Source organism: Sorex fumeus, unplaced genomic scaffold (genome assembly GCF_029834395.1).
Source record: "Sorex fumeus unplaced genomic scaffold, SorFum_2.1 ptg000008l, whole genome shotgun sequence".
NCBI lineage: Eukaryota > Metazoa > Chordata > Mammalia > Eulipotyphla > Soricidae > Sorex > Sorex fumeus.
The window spans coordinates 69,538,513-69,563,202 of NW_026606065.1; the positions used below are offsets into that span (position 1 = coordinate 69,538,513).

Consider the following 24,690-nt stretch of genomic DNA (forward strand, 5'->3'; position numbering starts at 1 on the left):
CATAATAAAAAGACTATTGGAGAATATCATATATTTTAAGAGGAATCTTCGACAATCTGTCTTCCAGATTTTACTTCGGGTGTGAAGTGCCATTCTATTTGCTTTTGATAGATGACGAACATGTTTTGAAGCAGAAGTTACAAAACTATCAAATAATCAAACTATGACAGCTTTGAAGTACCAATCCTCTAGCGTGCACCTGCATTGCACAGTGCTTTTGAATGTATTGCCATGGTTGCATTCAGATACCAGAAACCACTGGCCTATATCATATTCAACTGAATCCAATTGCAGCTGGGTATCTGGAGCACTTGGAACATTAGCCCTTTCTACTCTGTGCACCTGCACACCTTTAGGGAAGGTTTCAAATAACCTCTTGGACAGAGTACTATTTCAACAAGAAAGAATTTCCTGGCACCTATCTATCTATCTATCTACTGATAGATCAATCGATCTATCATTTAGATAATACACTACATAAAGGAAACATTAGCAAACTAAATTGGAGAATGCTGAGAAATAAAAGCAAAGGAATAAAAGGAAATTTTATATAGAAACACCAAGAAGATAAAAAATAAGAGTTGAAAGCTTGTATTGGAAATCTATGACACGAACATGATTGTTTCACAGTGTGCTTGTTTGAGAGTTACTTTAAACATTAGCTTCTCACTCCTCTTCCCAGTCCTAAACACAGCCACTATCAGGATTAACAGCAAAGATTTACATGTGAAGTACAGATAAATTGGCCCCTCTCTTAGAGAGAGAAAACTGGATGAGAAATTTGAAACTCTATTAACAAAATAATTTTTTGAGGAAAAAAATCTATAGGCCCTCTTGAAGAAGAAACAATGTGATTCATATATCTTACCAAAGTAAATAATCTCAAACATTGTGGGTATTATCCATGTATAGTACAATGATCAATTGTTATAGAAGTTTTAGTTGATTATTTTTAAGATAAGACTCACAAACCCTTTGTGTCTTGGCATTGGAAGTTTTCAAGCAAAAGTACCCTGAAGCATGGGCATTTTTTTCAAGGAGAGGTAAATGAACCTGTGTTCCTCTCTTATATTCAAATTATTTAGTGTAAAGAGTTAGCTTTTTGATTATTAAGTCGAAACAAGAATTGAAACCATCATAGAGGAAGAAATGCAATCAATGTTATTTTGAACTATATTGTAGGAATGACAAGAAACTGAAATATAGAGAAATATATGGAGAAAAATGTATAATATTTATGTATAATATATACATTGTTCCAAATGCTCCAGATACCCAGCTGCAATTGAATTCAGTTGAATATGACTATAATATTAATACTGCAAAAAACTTTGTAGAAAAAGATTTTTTTTTTCTTTTTGGGTCACACCCAACAATGCACAGGGGTTATTCCTGGCTCATGCACTCAGAAATTACTCCTGGCGCTGCTCGGGGGACCATATGGGATGCTGGGAATCAAACCTGTGTTGGCCACGTGCAAGGCAAACACCCTATCCACTGTGCTATCACCCTAGCCCCTGTAGAAGTTCTTGAGCTGTGTGACCAAAGGATGAGCAGGCTTCATCAGATGGGAGAGGGAAGGAGACAGTGATAGGGAAAAACTTTGGGAAGGAGGAAGTAACCACATAGGCGTGTGCATTTCAAAGAATAGCACTGTAGCACTGTCCTCCCATTGTTCATTGATTTGCTCCGGAGGGCACCGGTAACTTCTCCATTGTGAGACTTGTTGTTACTGGTTTTGGCATATTTAATACACCACAGGGAGCTTGTCAGGCTTTGCCTTGTGGATATTCTTGTGGATATTCTCCGTGAGGGGTGGAGGAATTGAACCCGGGTTGGTCGCGTGGGAGGCAACACCCTACCCGCTGTGCTATCGCTCCAGCCCTATTTCAAAGAATAGTGAAGTAAAACCTGCTTCTATCACTCATTCCGTTCCTCTATTTTTCACTATTATTAACTAAACAGTATATGATTACATATCTGAGTGATAAAAGGATTCTTTAAGAACAGTAGAGACGTCTAGAAGAAAAAAGATCCTTATAAAAGGTAATAAATACATGCAATGAGAATAGCCACAACTAAAGTAGATGTTGAATCTCATAAACTTTTCAAACTTGATTGGCTCTAGACAAAAAGAATAGTTAATTAAAGGGAATTATTGAAAAATCTTATCCAAAACGGGATTTTATATTTTTTGTAAAGGTATAGCCACGTCATCATTTTCCATTTAATTCTATATCCTAGAATTGTTTCCTAATTTGTATTTTAAAATCTATTTGTCTCTACGAGACCCTCGTACCCCTTGAGGACCAAGGCACTGATGCTGAGTTACATTCTTTTATATTCTATTCTTTGAGCACAGAGGCACTCAGTATTCAACGTACACTCCCAGATTGGAACAGAATATTATGGATGCTGCAAAGGAGGAATACATTTTAAAAAAAGCATCTAGGGATGGAGAGATAGCTCAAAGGTCAGAGCACATGGTCTGCATGTGGGAAGCCTACATTCAATCGTCTGCACCACATGATCTCCAGAGAAATGTTAGTAGAAACCTCCAGCAGAGAATCAGGACTAGCTTCTGAGCAGTGGACTAAAAACTAAAGAAAATTATTTAAATATTTTGATAGGTGTATTACTCAGAAATTACTCATGACATAATCATTGGTTTATGAAACTAAACTGTCAGTTTTCACAATAAGCCTAGACCTCAAATTAAATCATGCGTAATGTGAATGATATATTGTTTTTTTTAAGTAATGTTACACCTGTCTGTTAAATAACGTTTATATAAAAATCTAAAAGTCTTTATTTACTATCAAATATAGCCTCTCAAGATAAATGAATCCTGCCTGACCTACATTCCACTGAATCATGAAGGTGAGAATATTTGCCATTTTGGGAATTTTTGAAACTACTGTAACTTTAATTAGAATTAAAAGAGACAGACAATCATGACTTTATGAGTTAAATTATAGCAGTAAGTATTTTAAAATCTCACACCTTTTATGCTTTCCAAAATTTCTCCCTTTGTTCTAACTTTCTTCTTCGGCATTACTTTGCTGAATGTGTCCTATTGTTTTAATTTAGCTGTCTCTATAACTTTTTTACTTAAGAGCAATCATAATAAACATATGGTTTGCATTAATAAGCCCTTGCAATTTTAAAGTCTTAAAGGGTTAATGCAGCATCCTAAGGAACCTGATTCATATGCAGTGAGAAACCAAAGCTGTGGCATGCAATAGTTAGTAAAAGCTGTGTTTGGTTTACAAGGACAAATTTAAAATTCTAGCAATTTAAATGCTGTGAATTCAGACGCAAGATTATTTAAATAAGCTACTATACTTCTTCTTTAGAAGATGTTTTCCTTGTCCTTTTATTGCCTCTGTAACTAATCCCGTCTCTGATAATGATACCATTTTTGATGACATGGATGAATACATCTAAAATTCAAGTCATCCTCCTAGCAAAGTGGTAATCCTGTAAGGAAGGTCAATGAAATCATGCCTATTAAGTCGAACTCTTTGTTAGAAGCAAGCCAGATAGTCCTGTTTGTGTTAATCTCATGCTTGCTATTGGATTCCTATTGGGATGTATATATTTTTACCAGTTTAAGTCCCATTTTGTGTCTTGTTTCTAGTACTTGTTTGTTTTCAATTGCTAGAGACAAACAGAATCAGGTAACATTTTAGGGCTTCCCAAAATACAGAATTAATTCAGATGCAAATAATCCTCTCCTGCTTATTATTTAGTAATCAACACCTGCCAATAGGATTTCAAAATCCCAAATGACGTATTTTTAGAGAGATTTTATTTTTTATACATTATAATTAAATTCTCATCTCCAAAAACTATTCATTAAATTCACAGAGCTGTTTGCAAGAGGTTGATCTAAACTTTCCAATAAATTACAAAAGAATGAATAGTTGTGTTGCATAGATCATTATTTTAAAAGACTGCAACTTACAAATGGATAGTGAGGGTCTTTAGCACTTTGATGGTGATGGAGAAACAGTAATATTTTACATACCAGAAGCATTAACATTAGCAGTATTGTAACATTGTTGCTTCAATAACATTATTTATTTAAAAAGAGAATGAAAACAATCAACAGGAAACCCGGTAAAACTACAGGACTAAAACTTAATAAGATCAAAATATATTTTAAAAGGGAACATTAATATCAAAGATATTAACTTTAAATGTAAGATATAAAATACATATATGAAGCTATATTTCTTCATAGATTACTTCTATAAAATTTTATTACAACAATTAAATATAAGTTAATTCTAGACATTCTTAATGCCCGTACCTACATAATGCACACACATATAGACCCAAATGATAATATTTATTTTTTGTCAAATTACCTCTCTTAAAATGAATTATTCTGAGAACTATTATAATTGGTAATATGTTGTCAGAAATTTTAGTATAAAATAAAGTCGTATGAACTTAAATAAATTTGTGTTGCTTTTAACAAAATAACTCCTACTACCAAACTGCTAATCCTACCATTAGTACTACTTCTTCTATTGTTATTACACCCTTTAAAATCATACAAAGAGTAAAAAAGAAAATATAATTGACATTTTAACTAAAATTTGTTTTTGGAATTAATTCTCCAAAACCGTTCTGTTCTTATTACCTTTAATGTGTTGTTAGGTTTTGGAAGCTGTTTCTTATTCTATGATTGGATCACGCAAAGAATGAAAATTTAAGTAAAATCAATACACTCAGTAGCTGTGTTCTTGAGTAAATATGCAGAAATGTTTCTTGTAATGGGCTTTACTGGCAATGACAAATCATTTTTCTAGTAACAGCTATAATATTTTATAATCATTAAAATACACTGAAGCAATGGAGAAATTAGGAGAAGAGAATGGGAAACTCACATATAAAAGATAGAAATAACCATCCTAGGTTATCAAACTAAGATATAATTCAGGCAGGCTTTCTGTGATTAAAATACAATTTAAAAAGCCTGATAATTTTCCAAAATATATACAAGCATATATATGTATGTATAGTGACTGCTTCACATATAATTATTATAAAATATGTTAGAAAATATTACATACATTAAGAACCAATAATTGAGTTCTAAATTGAACAGTTTTATATTATGACATGCATTTTAGTGGAAAATATTCGCAAGCTTCACATTCTGGACAAAGAAAATATGTTTTGAAATAATAGCTTCAAATACTCATGCAGCCATAAACAAAGAAATACAATTTTAAAAAAGTCCTGTTGTTTGTATTGTTGTAGACAATGAAGAAAATGCATTCTTAAACCAATGAAAAATAATGAAAGAAGTCTTACTAAGTACAAAAATCTTCTAGAATAATTTAGTGATATAAAAGTAAATATACAATTCACTTAGTATTTAATTCACTTATGGTTTTCCTGGTCTCAGTAGGTTTCTATTTGTTTTGACTTGATAGACAGTTACAATAAAATATTTGTGTATACATACATGTATGAGAAAAAGGTAACATGTTAATGAGCAGAAAATGGGAATCATATCAAGAGAAAGGACTATCTGAAGAATAGAAAATAATGTATAGACATTTATTTCTGAGAGCCAAAATGATTTATTGATGTAAAACTTATTTGTAAACTTAATTTTTACAGAATATAAAAATAAAGTCTTTAGAGCCCAGCAAGCTACTGAGAGTATCTTGCCTGCACGGCAAAGCCTGGCAAGCTACCCGTGACGTATTTGATATGCCAAACACAGTAAAGAGTCTCACAATGGAGACGTTACTGGGCGCCTTAGAGCAAACCAATGAACAATGGGAGGACAGTGAAAGTGACAGTGACCCTTATGACTATAATTGAATGTGACATCACAACTATTTAAAAATAAAAATATTTTAGTTAGATTTACGTATACCCTTGAATGCATGTAGTCAAAGTTTTCATCTAAGTCCTAAAATAAGAAAAATATAACTTTTTTAACTCAGGTTCTCTATTTTATTGTAGTTACAAGTCTTTGGCTAGTGTTTTCTTTACAATTCTATTTATTTTCATGCAGAAAATAACACAATTTTCACTTTTTCTGGAAATGTAATAGCCACATACATAAATATGATGGCACTTGTTGAATTTCTACAGAATAAAAGTTTTTCAAGCAGACTTACAGCCTCATATCATTTTAGTCATTTACCTAATGTATAGATTAAATTACTCAGAAATCAATAAAACCTTTGAAAAGGATTCGAATGATTCAAAGATGTAAGCTATTCAAACTGCTGATTAAAAAAATATAACGAGAACTAAATTCGTCACCTGTGGTAAATAGTCCTTCCTGTGTTTCACTTAATCTGCTCAATTATTTCAGATTTTAATATATTTACATTACATTTCATGCATATTAATGTTTAAAATATATTGGGAAGATATATCAAGTTAGATTTAAATGTTAAACTTCACTATTATGATTTATATGAATTTGGTCCTGCCCTATGTTCAGAAATTCACCTTAGCATGACGTGTAAATATTTTTTAAAAGTGTGTGAAGGTTGAATATGTTTCCATAAAATAATAATTCTCTAACATAGAGTGCTGTTGCCTGTCACTAAGAAAAGAATTTAGGAACCGAGGTTCTCAAGTGAAAAATAAGTTCCACAGCTATAACAGAGAAGCAGCTTGCTCAAAACCACAACTCACATCTAATAAAAATAAGCAACCCCGTTTCCTGTAACAACTCACATTCTGTACTATCAATTTTTTTACAAGCTCTTAAATGATCTCCAAAGTGAAAAGGACAAACAGTAAGTCTTCTACATGAAAACTTAAGAATTAGACCATGAAAACTCACAAGAATAATGTGAAAAAAGCAAATGTTTCTACTTTTGCAACTCGATACTACCCTACACAATCTTTTGAAATATTAATAGTACCAATGTAGATAATGATAGACTAGATCACACACTTACTATGCTAGGTATCTTACAGGTTCTGAATATTTGTGTATTTGAGTGCATGTAGGTCTATAGATAAGTACATTTATGTGGGTATGGCCTTAGGAGTACCATCGTCTAACAAGTAAAATTCAGATCACAGAAGAGAAAGCTAGCAGATGAAGAAATTGCTCACCTGGAGGAAGCAGATCAACAGACTGAAGTCTACTTGTGATGGTGTGTAGGGTGAGGATAGCAAAGGAAAGCAAAGTCGGGAATGCTTGAAAAATAAAATATTTTTAGTTAACAAGTAGAAAAACCAAGTAGGTAAAAAGGGCCAATTGAATTATGAATCCTTTTTTATTGATTTTAATTTTCATCTTAAAATTTCTAAGATTGATCCATCCCTAAAAAAATATGGTCATTGGTATTTTCCCAGGTACATATGACTTAGTTTTACTGGAAGAAAATTACTTTTTCTGAACATTTCCATTCACCTGAGACAGAAACAGTGTATAGTAAGTATATGAATGTCTAGGACAAGAGGAAAAAAATAACTCTGTGAAGATGATGGATTCACTTAACCTAACTAAAATAGATTTTGGGAATAGTGAATAGAAGATATAAACAACAGGCCAACAAAATTAAAGTTGCAAACTGTCTACTATTTTGCATTCTAAATATCAAGATGCAAATACAAAGTTTAACCATATGTTAATATTAGTTTCATAAAGCTAATTGTAGGGAGTGTAGAACTATGGACTACTTTTCATTTACATTTTTATCCATTTACATAGAAATTTTTAGTTTTGTAAAAATTATAATCACTTCAATAACAAATATGTATTAATATAAATGTAACATTTGTAGAGAATCTCTTTTTATCTCTTGCCTGAAATGTATATGCATTTTTTTCTGTAACAATCTTTACTTCTAAACCAGACATGAACATATATCTAATGTGAAGTTAAAGAAAGGATTACTATTTTGTTTTGTTTTATATAATTGTTCCATTTAGGCATATTATGGGTGTAACTGATGATGTTCTTAAACTAAAAAAAAAGTGACATTTTATTTGAATTGGTGTTTTCTAAATGTGCCTAAATTAAAAAGTAGTGCTTAAAAGTACTGTGGATAATGTCAGTAGCTTTATTTTTTAAAACAGTTTCATTTCTTATTTTCAACCTTTATTTCACATCTCTTATTTTCCCCTCCCCTAGAATATAATTATGCAGGATTCCAACATAAAACAGGTTGAAGTGTTAATAACAGGCAGCTCCAACAATTTTTATGCACTGTTGCCCTGCAGATGTTTCTTTCAATTTTTTTTCCTTTTTTTCCCCTGGCTTCATGTTTAATTTGTGTATGTTTCGCTCCTATTCTTAAAGGATATTCCCACAACAGATGGAAACACCTGAAAATAAGTCTGCCTCATGCACATGTTTAAATGATGCCTATTGTGATTCTTAAGATGGTAAAAGAGATTCGAAGATATGCAGAATATTTGTTCAGGAGAAGGAATATAATTAATCTGTAGGTCATCTTGTTACTGTGCTCAATTTAAAATTCTAAAGAGACAATCAAGTTCTTGCCAAGTTCATGAGAAAAACTTTGTATTCTGTTTTCTTTTATCCGTATTTGTTACTAGACTCAATTGTCTCTTTGTATATTTGACTCAATCTTCTTAAGTATTTATTATTACCAGAAATTGGATTTTTCCTAGTTACTAACTTTTTTATTAACTTTCATTTAATAATAATCTGAACTAAGCAACCAATACAAAATATTTTAGATATATTGGCTATATGCTACCTTTACAAAATAATATAACCTAGTTTTCATGATACATAATCTATTTATCCATAAAAATAATCACAGTCAAATTAAAGGAAAAAACCGGTAATCTGTACTGGGACATCTCTTCCCCAGCATCTATGTGAACCCAGAATATGAAAACATGCCCTTATTTAAAAGTGAACTATTTGTAGACATAATTACTTAAGAAAAATTCACATGAGATTAGAATGGGTCCCCATCCAAAGTTTCATGTTAATACAATTATAAGCCATGGTACTCAATAAAAATAATTGATTCAAAAAGGAGATGAAGACAAAACAGACACAGAGACAGACACACAGTGGGAAACTGCTATGTGAACACAAAAATAAAGACTGGAATGTTATTTCTTGGATTATTGGCAACCACCAGACTTTAACTAGAACCAGGGAAGAATCTTTCCTCCCCTGGAGCCATCAGAAAATGTTGCTCTGCTGACACCTTTATGGGGGTCTTTAAGACTTCAAAACTGGGACAACATTGGAAAATGTCTGTTAAGCCACCCAGTTTAGAGAAATTTATTGTAGTTGCCCTAGGGAACTGGTGCTGATTTTGGCAATAGGGGATGAGGTGAGACAAAAACCTGAAAACCTGAATGTGACTTAAGAATTGGGTAAAAGAGAGAAACTGGAAGAGCTTTGAAATACATTATAAAATAAAATTTAGACTGATTTTCTGTAGGTGCAACTATTGAAATAAATAACGTTGTTAAGGATTTTTCTGATGAGGCTTCAGAAACAGGTGAGGAGAGGAAGTTGCCACATTGTCAGAGGATATGATGAGTAGATCATGAAGAGAAGAAAGCAGGTAGAAAAATAAACATTAAAGGTTACTTATTATGAGGTCCCTGAGGGGATGCAATAGTAGGTGCTGGAAGATAATTCTTGTTACAAAATAGTAGAAAACTTGGGGAAATGGTTATATATAAAATAAGACCTGGAAGTAATGAATTTAGATATTTAGTTAAAGAAATATCCAAGTAATGTGAGAAAGGTCCAGCCTAATTTTTCCTTGCTGGTTTTAGGTAAATGTAAGTGCAGAGAGATTAATTGAGAAATGATGGGGATGGAAAGAGTGTACAGTGCACCAATATGGAAAGTATCATGCTAAGCGAAATGAGTCAGAAAGAGAGGGATAGACATAGAAAGATTGCATTCATCTGGGGGAAATAAAGTAACAAAATATGAGATTAATACCCAAGAATAGCTGAGATCAGCACCAGGAGGATTACTGCATAGCTCAGATGCCAGCCGGGCATTCTAGGGGAAAGGGCAGCTCTGATAGAGAAGGGAGCAACAAATAAAGGGTGTTTGGAGGATCCTCCCAGGAGGGGAGATGCATGTTGAAAGTAGACTATGGACTGAACATGTTTGCCACTCAATGCCTCTTTTGCAGACCACAACACCCAAAAGGAGAGAGAGAACACAGGGGATTGCCCTGCCACAGAGACAGGGGGGATGAGGAGATGGGGGTGGGAGGGATATTATCCAAGGTGGTGGAAAATGGGCACTGGTGGAGGGATGGGTATCTGATCATTGTATAATCGAAACCCAAGCACAAAAAATTGTAAATCTACAACTGTAAAAAAAAAATAAAATAAAGGGAAAAAATTAAAAAAAAAAAGAGTGTACAGTGCACACGGCACTTGATGGTGTGACCAAAAACAAACAAAACTGGATAAATAACTTTACAAGTAAATGGGAAACATGCTTTGTTTGAAAAATTCTATGCTCATCCAGATAATGTGTTCAGAAAAATGAAAAAAAACCTGGATGAATAGTTATTGGCTATAGTGAGTAAGCATGTGATGTATGGATTTACCAAGCCATCTCAAGAATTAAAGGAGGAGTTTCAGAATAAATATCCATGGACCCTACTTTTATGTAATGTTGTAGGTTGTCACATCATCTGTAGAACTGCAAGTCCCGGATAATTTTATACTAGCAGAACAATGTCAACAGAGAGAGAGGCACAAAAATGAGACAAAAGAAATGAGGAATAATTCCAATAATAAAGATACAGGGGCAAAGAGAGCAAGGACATTTTTTTGCAATAGCCTTAGGAAAGAAATTCAGTGTCAAAATAGAAACATCAAAATATAAAATATCCAGAGGGCAAAATATTGCTGTTAAGAGTTACAATGGGCCAAATTAAAAGTAGATTTCAGAAAAGTAAAACAAGCTTGATATGATTAAATTAAAATGCTGTCTTCTAAATTATGGTTCATAAACTAAATTTGGCATAAGAGATAATTATATATGCCAGTAAAATTGATGCTGCTGAATATAAGATTCAACTGAAATTACCCAGAGGGAAAAAAATATGTGTGTGTATATATGTAAGACTCTTCCAAAATTTACTTAATACATTAATATAAAATATTTTATTAAAATATCTTCAAACTAATAGAACTTTGTATCCTTTTAATGATTGCTAGAGCTTTTATTTTCAGTTTCTATTACTTTTAATTTTCATATACAGTAATTACATTGTTAAAAATTATTTGCAAATAGCATCACTTGAAATTTCCATTTATACTACTTAACTACTAAGAAAAGTGTATGTTACTGTAAGTGTGTGAAAATATTATATTAGTATTCACACTAACTATAAAAAGGAAGTCTGTTTTAAAAGAAAATATAATCCCAAATGTCAATATGGATTCAAACACACAAACATTTCAACTAGAAACTCTCTGTGGCCTGCATGGACACATGATTCAAATCCACAGACACTCAGCATTCTCTCAAAGCATGCAATAATATATTTTTCTAAGTCTTGTGAAAAGGAATGCACAAACATTAAAATATTTCATTTTATACATAGAGCTATTGGAAAAATTTTACTATATTTTATCAAAATGGGCATAATTTGACAAAATATCATTTTCTTAAGAAATGTAATGGTGTTTGAGCTGGAGTGATAGTCCAGCCCAGTGGGTAGGGTGTTTGCCTTGCACATGGCTGACCAGGGTTCGATTCCCAGCATCCCATATGGTCCCTTCAACACTTCCAGGAGTATTTCATGAGTGAAGAGCTAGGAGTAACCCCTGTGCATTGCCAGGTTTGACCCAAAAAGCAAAAAAAAAAAAAAAAAAAAGAAAGAAAGAAAGAAAGAAAGAAAGAAAGAAAGAAATTTAACGGGGAAAGGCATTTGCCTTGTATGTCACCAATCCGGGTTCAATTCCAGGCACCCCATATGGTCTAACTTCTAACTTCTTGGAGTAACCCTGAGCACAGAGCCAAGAGTAAGCCCTGAGAACTGCTGGGTGGGCAAAAAATAATAACAACAACAACAAAAGTATTGGTGAGGACAAAGAGAGAATAAAGCAGTTTAGACTCTTGTCTTGAACATGGTCAATACAGTTTTTAATCCCTGACATGGCATATTTGGCCCAAGAGCACTGCCATGAGTGCTCCCTGAGTGTAGAGCCCGGATAAAACCTAAAGTGCACCACTGGGTGTGCTCTCCACCCAATAAAGAGCAAAGCAAACAAAAAGAAAAGTAATGACCATTCTCACCGAAATGTATTCTAGCAATCGTTACATAGTTACACGTATTAGTAACAAAGTTAAGTTAATGTTGTCCACATATGCATTTATATTTCTTAGGGGTTTTATGTTCTAATATGTCAATGAATTGTTCATTTTCACTATCACTTTTCTTAGTCTTCTGAATTGCTATAATAAGCTACCCACAGTTGGGTGCTTATGAAAAAAAAAACTACCCTTTTTCAGGGAGAAGTAAACTGAGCTACACCTGGCTGTGCTCAGGACTTACTCCTGGTGATATTTGGGGAACTCAATATATATATAGTTGCAGAAGATCAAACTTGAGTAGTCCCCATGCAACACAAGACTCTTACCCACAGTATTGATTCTCAGGCCCTCTCTACTTCTTTCTTATAATCCAGATCCTAGGGGAAAAGTTTCAGATCGAGGAAGATTTGGTGCTTGCAGAGGACCTACTTCTTGCTTCACTGAAAGTTGTTTGATTCCAAGTGCCCCCAACATGGTGGAAGGGAACCTTTTTATAAGAGTAATAAAATTTCTGAGAGCCCACCCGTAAGACCTAATCACCACCCAAATTTCCCACCTTCTAGTACCATCTGATTAGAGATAAAGCATCAAATTATGAACTTGGGTGAAGCTACAAACATTTACTCTATAGCGGAACTCTTCATCAAGAAAAAAAAATACTGCAAGAAGAGAGAAGACTAAATGTCAAATAGTTCTAAAAAGAAATTAGTCACTTTTTACCTAATTTGAAGATACCTGAAGATAAAAACACTAACACATGCTGATATTAAGTATATTTATATACCCTCTCCAAGTACAAGAATCATTTTATCCAAGTTACATAGGTTGCAAAGGGATTAATCAAAAGGTTTATGAGAACTGATATCAGAATTACACACATACAAGGAAATATCTTACTGGTTTATGATGTTATTCACAGTAGAAACTTTCTACAGTATTATTTTAGTTGCTTTCAATGAAAAATCAGTGCATATGCTACTGTAATCATGCGAATTATCCTGTCATTTTGTTTCACATAATGTCTTCTGAGTACAATGCCCACATATTATTTCAATGGGTTGTGGGAAAGGATTTGACTTGCCCAGTCAGGCTTTATAATAAGAACACGTAATAGTTCATTTTTTCTTAATATTTGGCTCTCTATCATTGTGTTGACCCAGAAAAATAATACAAAATTATATTTAAAATTATTATAAATACTATAACCAAGGGCTGGAGCGATAGCATGTCAGTAGGGCATTTGCCTTGCACACAGCTGACCTGGCTGACACAGGTTTGATTCCTCCGCCCCTCTCGGAGATCCTGGCAGTACCGAGAGTATCTCGCCTGCACGGCAAACCTGGCAAGCTACCCATGATGTATTTATATGTCAAACACAGTAACAACAAGTCTCACAAAGGAGACGTTACTGGTCCCGCTTGAGCAACTTGATAAACAATGGGAGGACAGTGCTGCAGTGCTATTATAAGCAAATCTGGAAAACACATCATGCTTTTCGGTTTATTTTGCAAAACTTCTGTGACTACTAGACTGCTTTAGTGAGCTGATTTCATAAATCATAATTCTTACCAAAAAGTCACGAAAGCATAATAAGTCATGCAATCATTATCTTTGACAATCACTACAGAGAAAAGGGGAAATCATTTATTCCATATTAATTTGATGCCAGGTATAGGCAGCTTGTGGTAAAAATTCAATGCTTAAACCTATATAGGTGAATTCTCATTCATTTATTCTTGAAATAAAAGCAAGGCATATTAGACTGTTAAAACATTCAATTGAGTTATTAATAAGTCTTTTCTGAAAATTTCTCTGTGATTTTTCCTTATTCAATATTAACATTGGCAGTAAAAAAGAAAAAGAGGTCAGTACTCATATTGTGAGAGAAGCAAGCATCGCCGATGGCTTATACAAACAAAACTAATAAGTACATGTATTTTTTCCAGTTACACAGGACTTATTTCCTGAGAGTTTATCCATTATTCTGACTCTCAAATATCAAAGTGCATAAAAATCATAATAAAATATCTTCTCATTAAGGTTAATAAAAATGTGCTAAATTCATAGTGTAGCTGATCTACAATGATAAGAATAGTAGCTGTCTTTGATTTGAGCAACAAGGAGCTAAAGGATGCAATTGGAAGTGGGGAAGAATTTTTTCCTCCCTCCCGGACATAAGTGGCTTAATTAAGAATTAAAGAAATAAATACAAAATACTTAAATTTTTACTTTAAATTCTATTGCTACCTTATTCTTACCTTTCTTTGACTAACACTGCCTCTTCCAAACCAAAATTTAATTGTATTTTTTATTTTTTAAAATGGAAAATTTTACTTTTGCCTATTTATTCCTTTCATTAAGTTTATTATGAATCCCCAACAAATTATTTACAGACTTTACTTTTCCCAACCAGAAAATGCTTATGCCAAGATTTTCATACCAGGTATGTATTATACTTAAAAGAAAATTTATTAAGTTGCATAGAAAACATGTATTTAAAAAAACATAATTCTCTCAAAATTCAGAGAAAATTAAGAACTATTTTGTAAACTTTCAAAAAGGATTCTTGGCCAAAAAGAGCTTATCTTTGAAAAACGTGTGAATATTTATAAAAACTGTAACTTTGTCCCATTTGTAAAAGTTAAATTAAAGTACACAAATGATTTAAAAAAAAATTAAGGGCAAACATAAAATAGTACTTGTGTTTCCGCACAGGGATGTAAATATACACTTTGTGAAAAGAAAGAAAATCTAGCATCACTGGAGACTGCGTCATCCTTGGTTTTGCCAATTTCTTGTCTCTTTCCTTTTTCTACTTTCTAAAGACACAATCAATAGGAGAGGGGGTTCAGAATGTGGCAAAGACAATGAAAAAGCAAGAGTGTTCCGCACACGTTATTTGTAAGTCAGAGTCTGCAGTGTTGCTTCAAGCAGCAGCATTTTTACATTATCTAGCTTTCAGTACTGAGAATACAGTGGATATATAACATTTAACCATCCTTTGACTCAAGCTATCTGTGTTTGATGAGTTAAAAAAATTCATCCTTATGGCTGGATTCTGTCACATAGACGTAATATTTGCTACCTGAATATTGGAAAGGTCAAGGAATGAGTTTGCCAAACCACACAATTCTATCTAAACTTTTACTACTGTATTCTGTGTCAAATTGCCTCAGTTCTATAGTACTTCATTTCCTTATCTGTAAAATGGACATACCCACACTGGACTGTTGTGGAAACTAAATAAACACATGTGCGCAAAAAGCATAGTCCTGAAAAGTTCTCATTTTAGAACTGTTTTTGAAAACCAATCCATGAGTGCAACTATTGGCTATTACGGTGGGGTATAAAAGTAAGTACAGTCAATTTGGGTAGAAATTCAGCCTGGACCTTCTTGAAAATAAGTTATTCATCTGGGAGGTGTAATACACAAATCTATCCTTGGGAGTTTTTATTTGGGGAGGGCATAAGGATAGGGCACTTATAATCATGCATCAGCTTGAATTCCAGAGTCCAGGTATTCACTATCCATGTCACTCTGACAGTAAGAGAAATGCCCCACAAATAAGACAGCTGAAGGAACACTCCCAAGGGATGACATGGTCTATGGTCGAACACTCCCCAGACCCACAAGTCCCTGAATTTTGTAGCATCTCAGGGGTTGGAGAGACCCTGTGGGTAGCTTCATCTGAAAAAAAAATGTGTATCTAACATGTATACCCCCAAAACAGGTGGAATCTGGAGACAAGCCCTGACTTCTAACATGAGGGGCTTCCTCACAGGAAGGATTCATGGGCCACCATGCCATTCCAGAATTTAGCTCCATCTGACACTATCTACCTGGACCTTCACAGGTAAAGGGCCAGGCCAGTCCTACAAGAAACTCAGGACAAAGATGCACAGAACAAATGAAAATGTGTCTCTTGTGTCTGCCCCAGGCACTCTCTTCCTGTGTTGAGGAAACAAAATGGTCTGCCCACTGTCTGACTCCAGAAACGTTCTTCCTGTGATCCAAAACAGTTAAACTGTCACTATTGCATGTCACAAACTCGGCCACAGGCAGTGGAGCTAGTGCACAGGGCTGGATGCAGCACAAAGCAAAATCCGTAGAAATGGTTGCTGCTTCTATTTCAAATATGTTCAATAAATTTCTCATCCAAAATTTTGGCATATAGTGAATAAGACACAGTATCTGGTGGAAGGGCATTGATTCACAATTGGTGAATTGTAATAAGACTATACTCATTACCTGTAGATTACTGTGGGGCGGAGAAGGTGTTGTGTGAGGGAGTGAATTCCAAGCAGTGCTCAGAACACCCAGGAATCCATCACAGATACTCTCAATCAACCTAACTAACTTTTGAAAGCAGGGAGCAGCCCTGCTCAGACCCCACAGTACTGGGGATTATAAGTCACTCTACCAGAGCTCCATGACCTCCAGGCTCATATCCAAAGATGCTTGGGATAGCATCTGGTGCTGGGGATCTATTTGGAGTTGGTCACACGCAATTCATGAGCCTCAAGTCCCATACTATTTCCCCAGCACTAAGGTATTTTTAAAAAATAAATAAAACAATCACAATTTCAGATTATCTATGCCTATGTTTCTGCAACAGATTATGATCAAAATACACAAAACCTCAAATAAAAATCACACATTTTATTGAAGGATAAAAAAACCTAGATAGGAAAAAAAGTGACTCATCACTTTATAGAATTCATTATGAAATAGAAAAAAAATGATGGGAATTTTAAAATTAGAGCACTATAATCAAATACCTCCAGCAGTGGCACAAGGTATGTATTTTCATTATTCTCTGCTTCTAGGGATCTGCTAGTGGAAAAATCTGAGAAATGTGAGGCAGTAAAGGGATTTTACTTGAGTTAAACAAAATCTTAAAACAGATTGGATGTTAGAATGCATGTTCTATATCTACTGTGCATGATATTTTCCCACTCTTCTCTTTATGTAACAAAATGGAGAAAAATATATGAAGTAACAGTATGACAGAATATTTGATAAATTATAAAAAGTGACTCTAGTTTTTTACTTCTTTTGTTTCTTTCAATAAACTCAATTAAAAACTTAATTTCCCAGATCATAACACAGGGAGAGCGTAACAAGGAAGGCTAATTTTATTTTGATTTTCTATCATTTATTTATATGTTTTACTGACATTCAAAAAAATAGTGACACAACAAACATACATGCAGTATTCAACTCTTAATTGCAAAAAGAAACCTATTTTCATAACTGGTTGGCCTGCATTTTCCTAGTACCCAACTGAGGTTTTCATGTGAACTTGTGGAATGAGGTACAGAATGAAAGTTAAGTAACTGCTTAAATTTTCCAAATGCATTGAAACAATATCAATAATAATCCCCTCAGTCAATAAAGAGAAGCAGAGAGAAAGGGAGAGAGAAAAAAGAAAGAATAAAACAACAAAAGAAGAATGAAAGAAAAAGAGAGATTCGTTACCAAAATCAAGAATTGTAAACCCAAATATATGAATATATTTTTTCTATTTGCAGCTATTGTTTATAAGTAAACACAACTTTTGTGTCACTGAGTTATAAAGGACATGTAGTTATATTTAATTATTTTATTTTTGAGATGAAAGGAATTTTATACATTATGGAATAAAGATTTTATAAGATTTAATTTTATAGATTAGGCAATCATTATTTTCCAAAGAAGAAAATTGATGTGTAGAATATTTAGTGGCAAAGATTTAATTTTATAGATTAGGCAATCATTATTTTCCAAAGAAGAAAATTGATGTCTAGAATATTTAGTGGCAAAATAAAAAAATTATTTTCATAAGCCCAAAAACAATTATTTTCCTACACTATATTTGGGTCGTTTTTAAAATGCAGTTTTGTTGCTATGGCCTATAAAGAGTGAGCAATTAGTGTATCACCAAATTAAAAATATATTTGAAAGTGATGCAGGTCACAATGAGTAATTGTGAACAATAGGTGGAGAAGAGATTTTCTGAGTAAATTGTAACACATGATAGTCTATTCAGAAATTAAAGAAGAACTCAGTTCAGTTTTGTTTCACCTGTTCTGAAGAGAGTGTTTTTTAAATATGTAAATAAAAATTCCACATAAAATCAATAATGTTTGAGTGAGAGATATTGCACAATAGGCTAACCACATGCATTCCATGTTGGAGGCTTGTCTTCCATCATTTGTACTGCATAGACACCTGAGTACTGCTAGGTATGTCCATAATATAAAATCTTAACTTTTTCAGAAAGTATTATGAATGTCTAAAATTTAAAAACGGGCCGGAGCAATAGTACAGCAGGTAGGGCAATTGTCTTGCATGGAGTCGGCCCAGGTTCTATCCCTAGCATCCCATAAGGGCTCCTGAGCACCACCAGGTGTTGTTCCTGAGTGCAGAGCCAGGAGTAACCCCTTAGCATTGCTGGGTGAGATGAAAAAATAAATAAATAAATAAATAAATAAAATTGGAAAACAATAATGTACTTATTTAATTAATTTTTAAAAGATTTCTTTTCTATCTACATAGAATATTCAGTAGAAAAAATGTTATTTATAGCAAATCATGGAAAAAAGGGCAGAAAATCAGAAATTATTCATAAAATACCTTTAGACTAAGTTCAAATTTATGAAAAGTAATAATAAAAATGTGTTTTTAGTACAGCCTATAAACATTTATAAAACTTTATTAGATTCAAAATAAAAATGCAATCAGGCAAAAGCACCATGAATTTATAGATGATAAAAATACAAATTTGATAATGGGATTCTATTGAGGTTCATTTGAGTAATCAAAAAATGGCAGTCAAAAATTAGAATTATAAAAAAAGTCCTTAGAGAAAGTTTCCTTTAAAATTCTGAAAATTAATAGCTTTCTTTTATAAATTTTGTGAAAAAAGGCAAGTATGAATTGTCTTACACACACTTTAAAAGCAAATTAATAAAATAAATATCGACCTTCTAATGTCTCATTTTATGTAATATCAGTGTTTACAAGGAAATGCACATATTACAGTGATACAAACTCAAACCAATCAGATATACTAAGGTTAAAAATTATTTAGGGGAAAAAAGGTTCTGGCAAAAGTCTAGCACATTTACACAATGGAGTACTATGTAGCTGTTAGGAAAGACGAAGTCATGAAGTTTACATACAAGTGGTACTACATGGAAAGTATCATGTTAAGCGAAATGACTCAGAAAGAAAGGGATAGACATAGAAAGATTGCATTCATCTGGGGAACATAAAGTAACAAAATAGGAAATTAACACCCAAGTATGGCAGAGATTAGTACCAGGAATTTTACTCAATGACCCGGAGGACAACCACACATGTTAGGGGAAGGGAGAGCTCAGAAAGAGAAGGGAACACCAAATAAAGGGTGTTGGGAGGATCCGCCCATGATGGGAGAGCATGATGAGGGTAGACTGTCGACCAAACATGATTGCCACTCAATGCCTCTTTTGCTGACCATGGCACTAAAAAGGAGAGAGAGGGAAATGCCCTGCCACAGAGGCAGGGTGGGATAGGGGCTGGGGGTGGGAGGGGATGCTGGGATCCGAGGTGGTGGGAAATGCGCACTGGTGGAGGGATGGGTGTTTGATCATTGTATAATCGAAACCCAAGCACAAAAATGTGTAAGTCTACAACTGTACCTCATGGTGCCTCACTATTAAAAAATAAATAAATTAATTAATTAATTAATTTTAAAAAAGTTTATCTAATAAATATACCATTATATCTTCTACCGTAATTTCGTGCCTTGAGCTGTCAAAATGGATCACTGTTTACCAAGAACTGAATCAGAATTTGGATGAGAAGGTGGAATTGAAGGCTATTCTAATTATTTTTCCTTTTCAATTGCTGACCTGGAATGGTTAGCTGCAATTTTATTTTGATTTTGCACAAGATGCCAAAGATCACATTCTTTCCCCTAATAAAGGCAGGTTCATTTGCTAATAAAGGTGACTGCTCATTTTAGTCTTTTAGTTCTGACAGCCTACTTCAGCAATATTCAAGGCCATTTTGCAAAGCAACAGTTCTAATTATTGTATCTCTCCGACCTGACTGAAACTGCTTTAGAGTGAAAAATAATGTGTTAGAAAATTTTTCTAGAAGGTCATGTTCTCAATGATTTCTGTGAATCTAATAAATTTGTTTCACTAGAGAGTGCTGACAATTAGTGGATGAAATTTTGGGGAAAAAATAATTTGCCTCCTGCGTGGTATTCTCAGCAACATGAGTAGGAATATTTCCTGAATTCCAATTCGATCTAATTTTCAGTCAGATAAAGTATTTTCTCTTTGCATCACAAAATGACAAGACTTGAACCTGATTTTATCTCAAAACTATGATTTCATATATGCACTGAAATGGCAATTTCTCCATCAGGTCAACAAAAAATGGTTATTTCCAGAAATATCTCTAAAAGTTACATCTAAAATTCATATATAAATAAATATGCTTGAACTTTTAGAAAAATAGACCAAGGATAAGAGAGAGAGAGAGAGAGAGAGAGAGAGAGAGAGAGAGAGAAGTAAGGAGGTTGCTTTGCACAAGCCTCACTCAGTTCTATCCTCATGTTCTATCCTTATGTTCCCCTGATCCCCACCAGGGGTGTTTCCCTGCCTGAATTCGGAGAGGAGGCAAACCTGAGCACTTCCCAGAGTGGCAGGACCCCCACCCCTCAAAAAAATAAAACAAAAATGTCTCACCTTATTATCTATGTGATGCTCTGTATGTAAATATTTCTTGCATCTACATTAGTGTATGGGACATATTCAATCAGTTCTACAATGCTATAAAACACTTCAGTTTAGTGTAAAAAGTTTTGATAAAATCTATTACAACTCTCTCTCTCTATATATATATATATATATTTACTACTTTATTAAGGTTACCAATGTTCAATGACATTAAATTCAGAAGTCTCACTGCTATGACCTATAAAAGGAACAAATATTATCTGGGATATCAAAGTATTTTTTAATATGCTTGGAAGGAAAAATGAAAACTCAAAATAGAATTATGATGTATTTGATTTCATATATAAATTCAATTTTAAACTCCTTTACTAGTTGAGGATGGGTGGACCATACCTGGTGATCCTCAGAAGTACCACTTGAGCACTCTAGTTCAGTAGATACCTCTGTAGTAATCAGGGTACCATACCAAGGATTCAAATCAGGATGAATCACCTGCAAGCCAAGTGTCTTACTACCTGTGCTATCTTTCTAACTCAACTTCAAATAATATGACATATGCCAGCTTCATTTTGGTTCTATTTTGTTTCTGAGTCTCTTTTCAATTTCCTTGCAGTCTTAAAATCATTTTTATTTCAAACTTTTAGATGAAGATAATAAATATACAGACTTTGCATTAGATTTCATTTTTAGTATTATTTGATCTTAAAAATAAACCCTGTTGGGGGAGGAACAGGATATTGTAGAAATGAAATTGTGTTCACATAGAGACAGCATCTTTGTATACCAATACTCTGGATGTTAGCACTCTTGTAACCATACTTCCTAAAAATAGTTCAAAAAGAAGATATAAGTGTGTAATAGTTTATGTTTAATCACATATTCAGATATAAAGCCAAGTTGTTCTTACCTAAAGAGAAAGGTTTTAAAATAGGTAGTTAATAGTATAGTTTGCTATAAATCAGTCGTAAGAAATGTGAATAGAAGAAAACATAATAACTACACTACTTGTATTGGATAGTACGTACTGTTGTATTTTCAGCATTCCTCTTTTTATTTCATTTATTGGGGTAAATTGTTTTTTTTTAACTTTAACTAGTGTATGTTAAAATATTCACATGAATTCAAAAGTCAGTCTTTAAAATTCACTGCCTCTCTTCAGGAATAAAGTTATAGATTTCTAGCATGAAACTTTGATGCAAAACATTTTTAGACTGTTGCTCTGTAACATGGTCTGTATTTGTAGAAACAATTCTATTGAATGAATAAATTAAGACTATTCTTTAGAACCAGGAAGGGCGAGACACAGTAGAGAGCTAGTCTGACTTCATGGGGTGCTTAACTTAACAGAAGTCATTGCCTGCAGCTCAACTGGGAGAAAGGCATCTGAAATTGTCAGCAGGTGCATACATGAATAGATTATTGTCTCTATAAAAGATGGATCCACTAAATGAAAAAAAAAAGAAGAAATGCTCTAAAAAACTAAAGTTTTAATAATACATTGGAATGACCAAAAAAAAATACCGATTACAATTGATGTATTTCCTAATAATATCTTCACATCTACTTAAAAATCAAAAAAAATTAAAGAATAATTTAAAACAAATCAAGTGGGCAATTATCAGTTTATTGAGAGTGTCAATCAATTGTGGATGTGGGAGGAATTTAAGTAGATGAAAGTACCGCCAACCTTCACACTTCGCTCCTTTCTACTAAAGATATAAAAACCTTAATAGTTTCTACTGCCGCTTAGAATGGAAACGGTTTCATTTTTACTTGTGAATTTTAATTTAGAATTATTTTCTATTCTCTACTGTTAATATTGAAATATGTACAATCTTAAACTTTGCTGGAAAAAGAGAACCAATTTATTCAATATAAAGGATGAAAATAGAATTTAATGTCACAATGTTTAGAAATATGTATTACATAGTGCTAGATGCAATCTAATATACAGTGCATTTATTAATTTTAAGAAATTTTCAAACTCCAGAATCTTGTTTACCTCATTTTTGGCAGGGTATATAACTATTTTTATTAATTAAAATTACCATTTGAGGTGATTTGACATTTTTATTGATATTCTATCTTAATGTTTATTTAACCTGAATTTCTTAAGGTCTTTAAGACAAGTGTAATAATTAGGTTATATAAAATCATATTTTTGAGATTTATTAAATATGAAAAACAGCTATCAAAAAGTGAAAACAAATGATTTTATAGCATCATCAGCTTCTAATCATTTTCAACTTTTTAAGGAGTGATTTTTGAGGCCTTACCCTGCTGTGCTCAAGGCTTTTATTGGATCTGTGCTCAGGAGTGACCCTGGAGTGCTTGGGGAACCATATGTGGCACTGGATATTAAACCTGAGTCTGAGGGATGTAAACTAAGTACCTAAAGCCCTGTACTATCTCTTCAACCCTCTTGTACTTGTATTCTAGATTCAAAATAGTATTTTCAAAAGTATTGGAAGCTAAAAGTAACTCTTTCACAAAACCAAGGTCACAGTAACAAATTAAATATAAATATCAACAATCTGTTAGGAATTCTTACTAAAATATGTGTTATAATAAAACGTACAGAAAAATAGAGTTTATTCTTCATTCATATATGTTATTACATCAAATTTCATCTCTAAAAAGACTGTGCATTTGTCAATAGTTCCAATTTTTGGAAGCAGAATGCAGAAATCCATAGTCAAAGCAAAAATAAACCAGGTCTTCAATTTTCTATTTCGTTGTTTTTTTCATGCATGAAATACTAAAACTTGGGGAGAGCTAACCTAAAGTGCACAGATTACTGCAGAGTTACAACTTCTAATTCAGTACAATGGAAATGATGCTAGATCTACAAAAGAAGTTTTTAATCTATGATAAAAGATGATGTTATATGAAGAGTTGTTTGCAAGATAGAGACATGACAAATAGCAGCTAAATCATCAACATTAGAATCAGGTTTTGTAACTAGTATTCTAGGATAGAGAAAAGACAATTCAACTCCTCCAGCGTACACTTGACTTTCATCTACTGGGAAAGGAAAAACATAGGATATTTCATTTCTTAAAGAAAGGGGGAACATTTCTAAAAAAATAATCAATTGAGCAATTAAGATTCCTATTTGCTAGAATAAAAGTGTGTCCTACTTTGCAGATAAGTTAAACAGCAATCAAGTGGTTAACAAAATACAAAACATTAAAGTCTATATAGCACAAAAGGTCAATATCTTTCTCCTCTTCATGTGGGAATTAGAAACATCCTGACCCAGCTCTTTGGATGCACAGGAGTTGCCTCCTGATTCAGATCCTTGATTAATATACTCTAGAATGATACATCTGGCAATGGCCTAGATAGGAGCTCTCTGAGGACTGGGGAAAAATAGACTCTATTAAAATGGTACAATTATAATACCGTATACTGAAACTGCTTTTTGTTTCACAGCACAATAAAACAATACAGGCTAAGATTCTTTAAATAATCACACATGGGTCTGAAGAGATGAGACTTCACTTTAAAATAGAAAATTTATCTTTCTGTAGTATATTTTATAAACTAAGAGAAATACAGTGACTATTCGATAACAAGTGAATTCACAGACATTTTATTTTATCTAGAAGTTTAAAACGGTGCTTTTCTTTCTGATCTAATTCTGCTTCATTTTACGTTTTCCACCACTGGATGTGAACTTTGCACAA

The 24,690-nt window shown here is 33.2% G+C and overlaps 1 protein-coding gene across 4 annotated transcripts in view; it reads right to left on the reverse strand.

Annotated features, from left to right (window-relative positions):
- Positions 1 to 24,690, reverse strand: part of PCDH17 (protocadherin 17) — an 89,075-nt gene that overhangs the window by 11,638 nt on the left and 52,747 nt on the right. For 3 of the 4 annotated variants that reach the window (XM_056110017.1, XM_056110015.1, XM_056110014.1), the window contains one exon: positions 7,108 to 7,191. The exons of the other annotated variant lie outside the window; for it this stretch is intronic. In XM_056110017.1, coding sequence (XP_055965992.1) covers positions 7,108 to 7,191 — 84 coding nt within the window. The remainder of the gene's footprint in view (positions 1 to 7,107; positions 7,192 to 24,690) is intronic. 4 annotated transcript variants of the gene reach the window in all.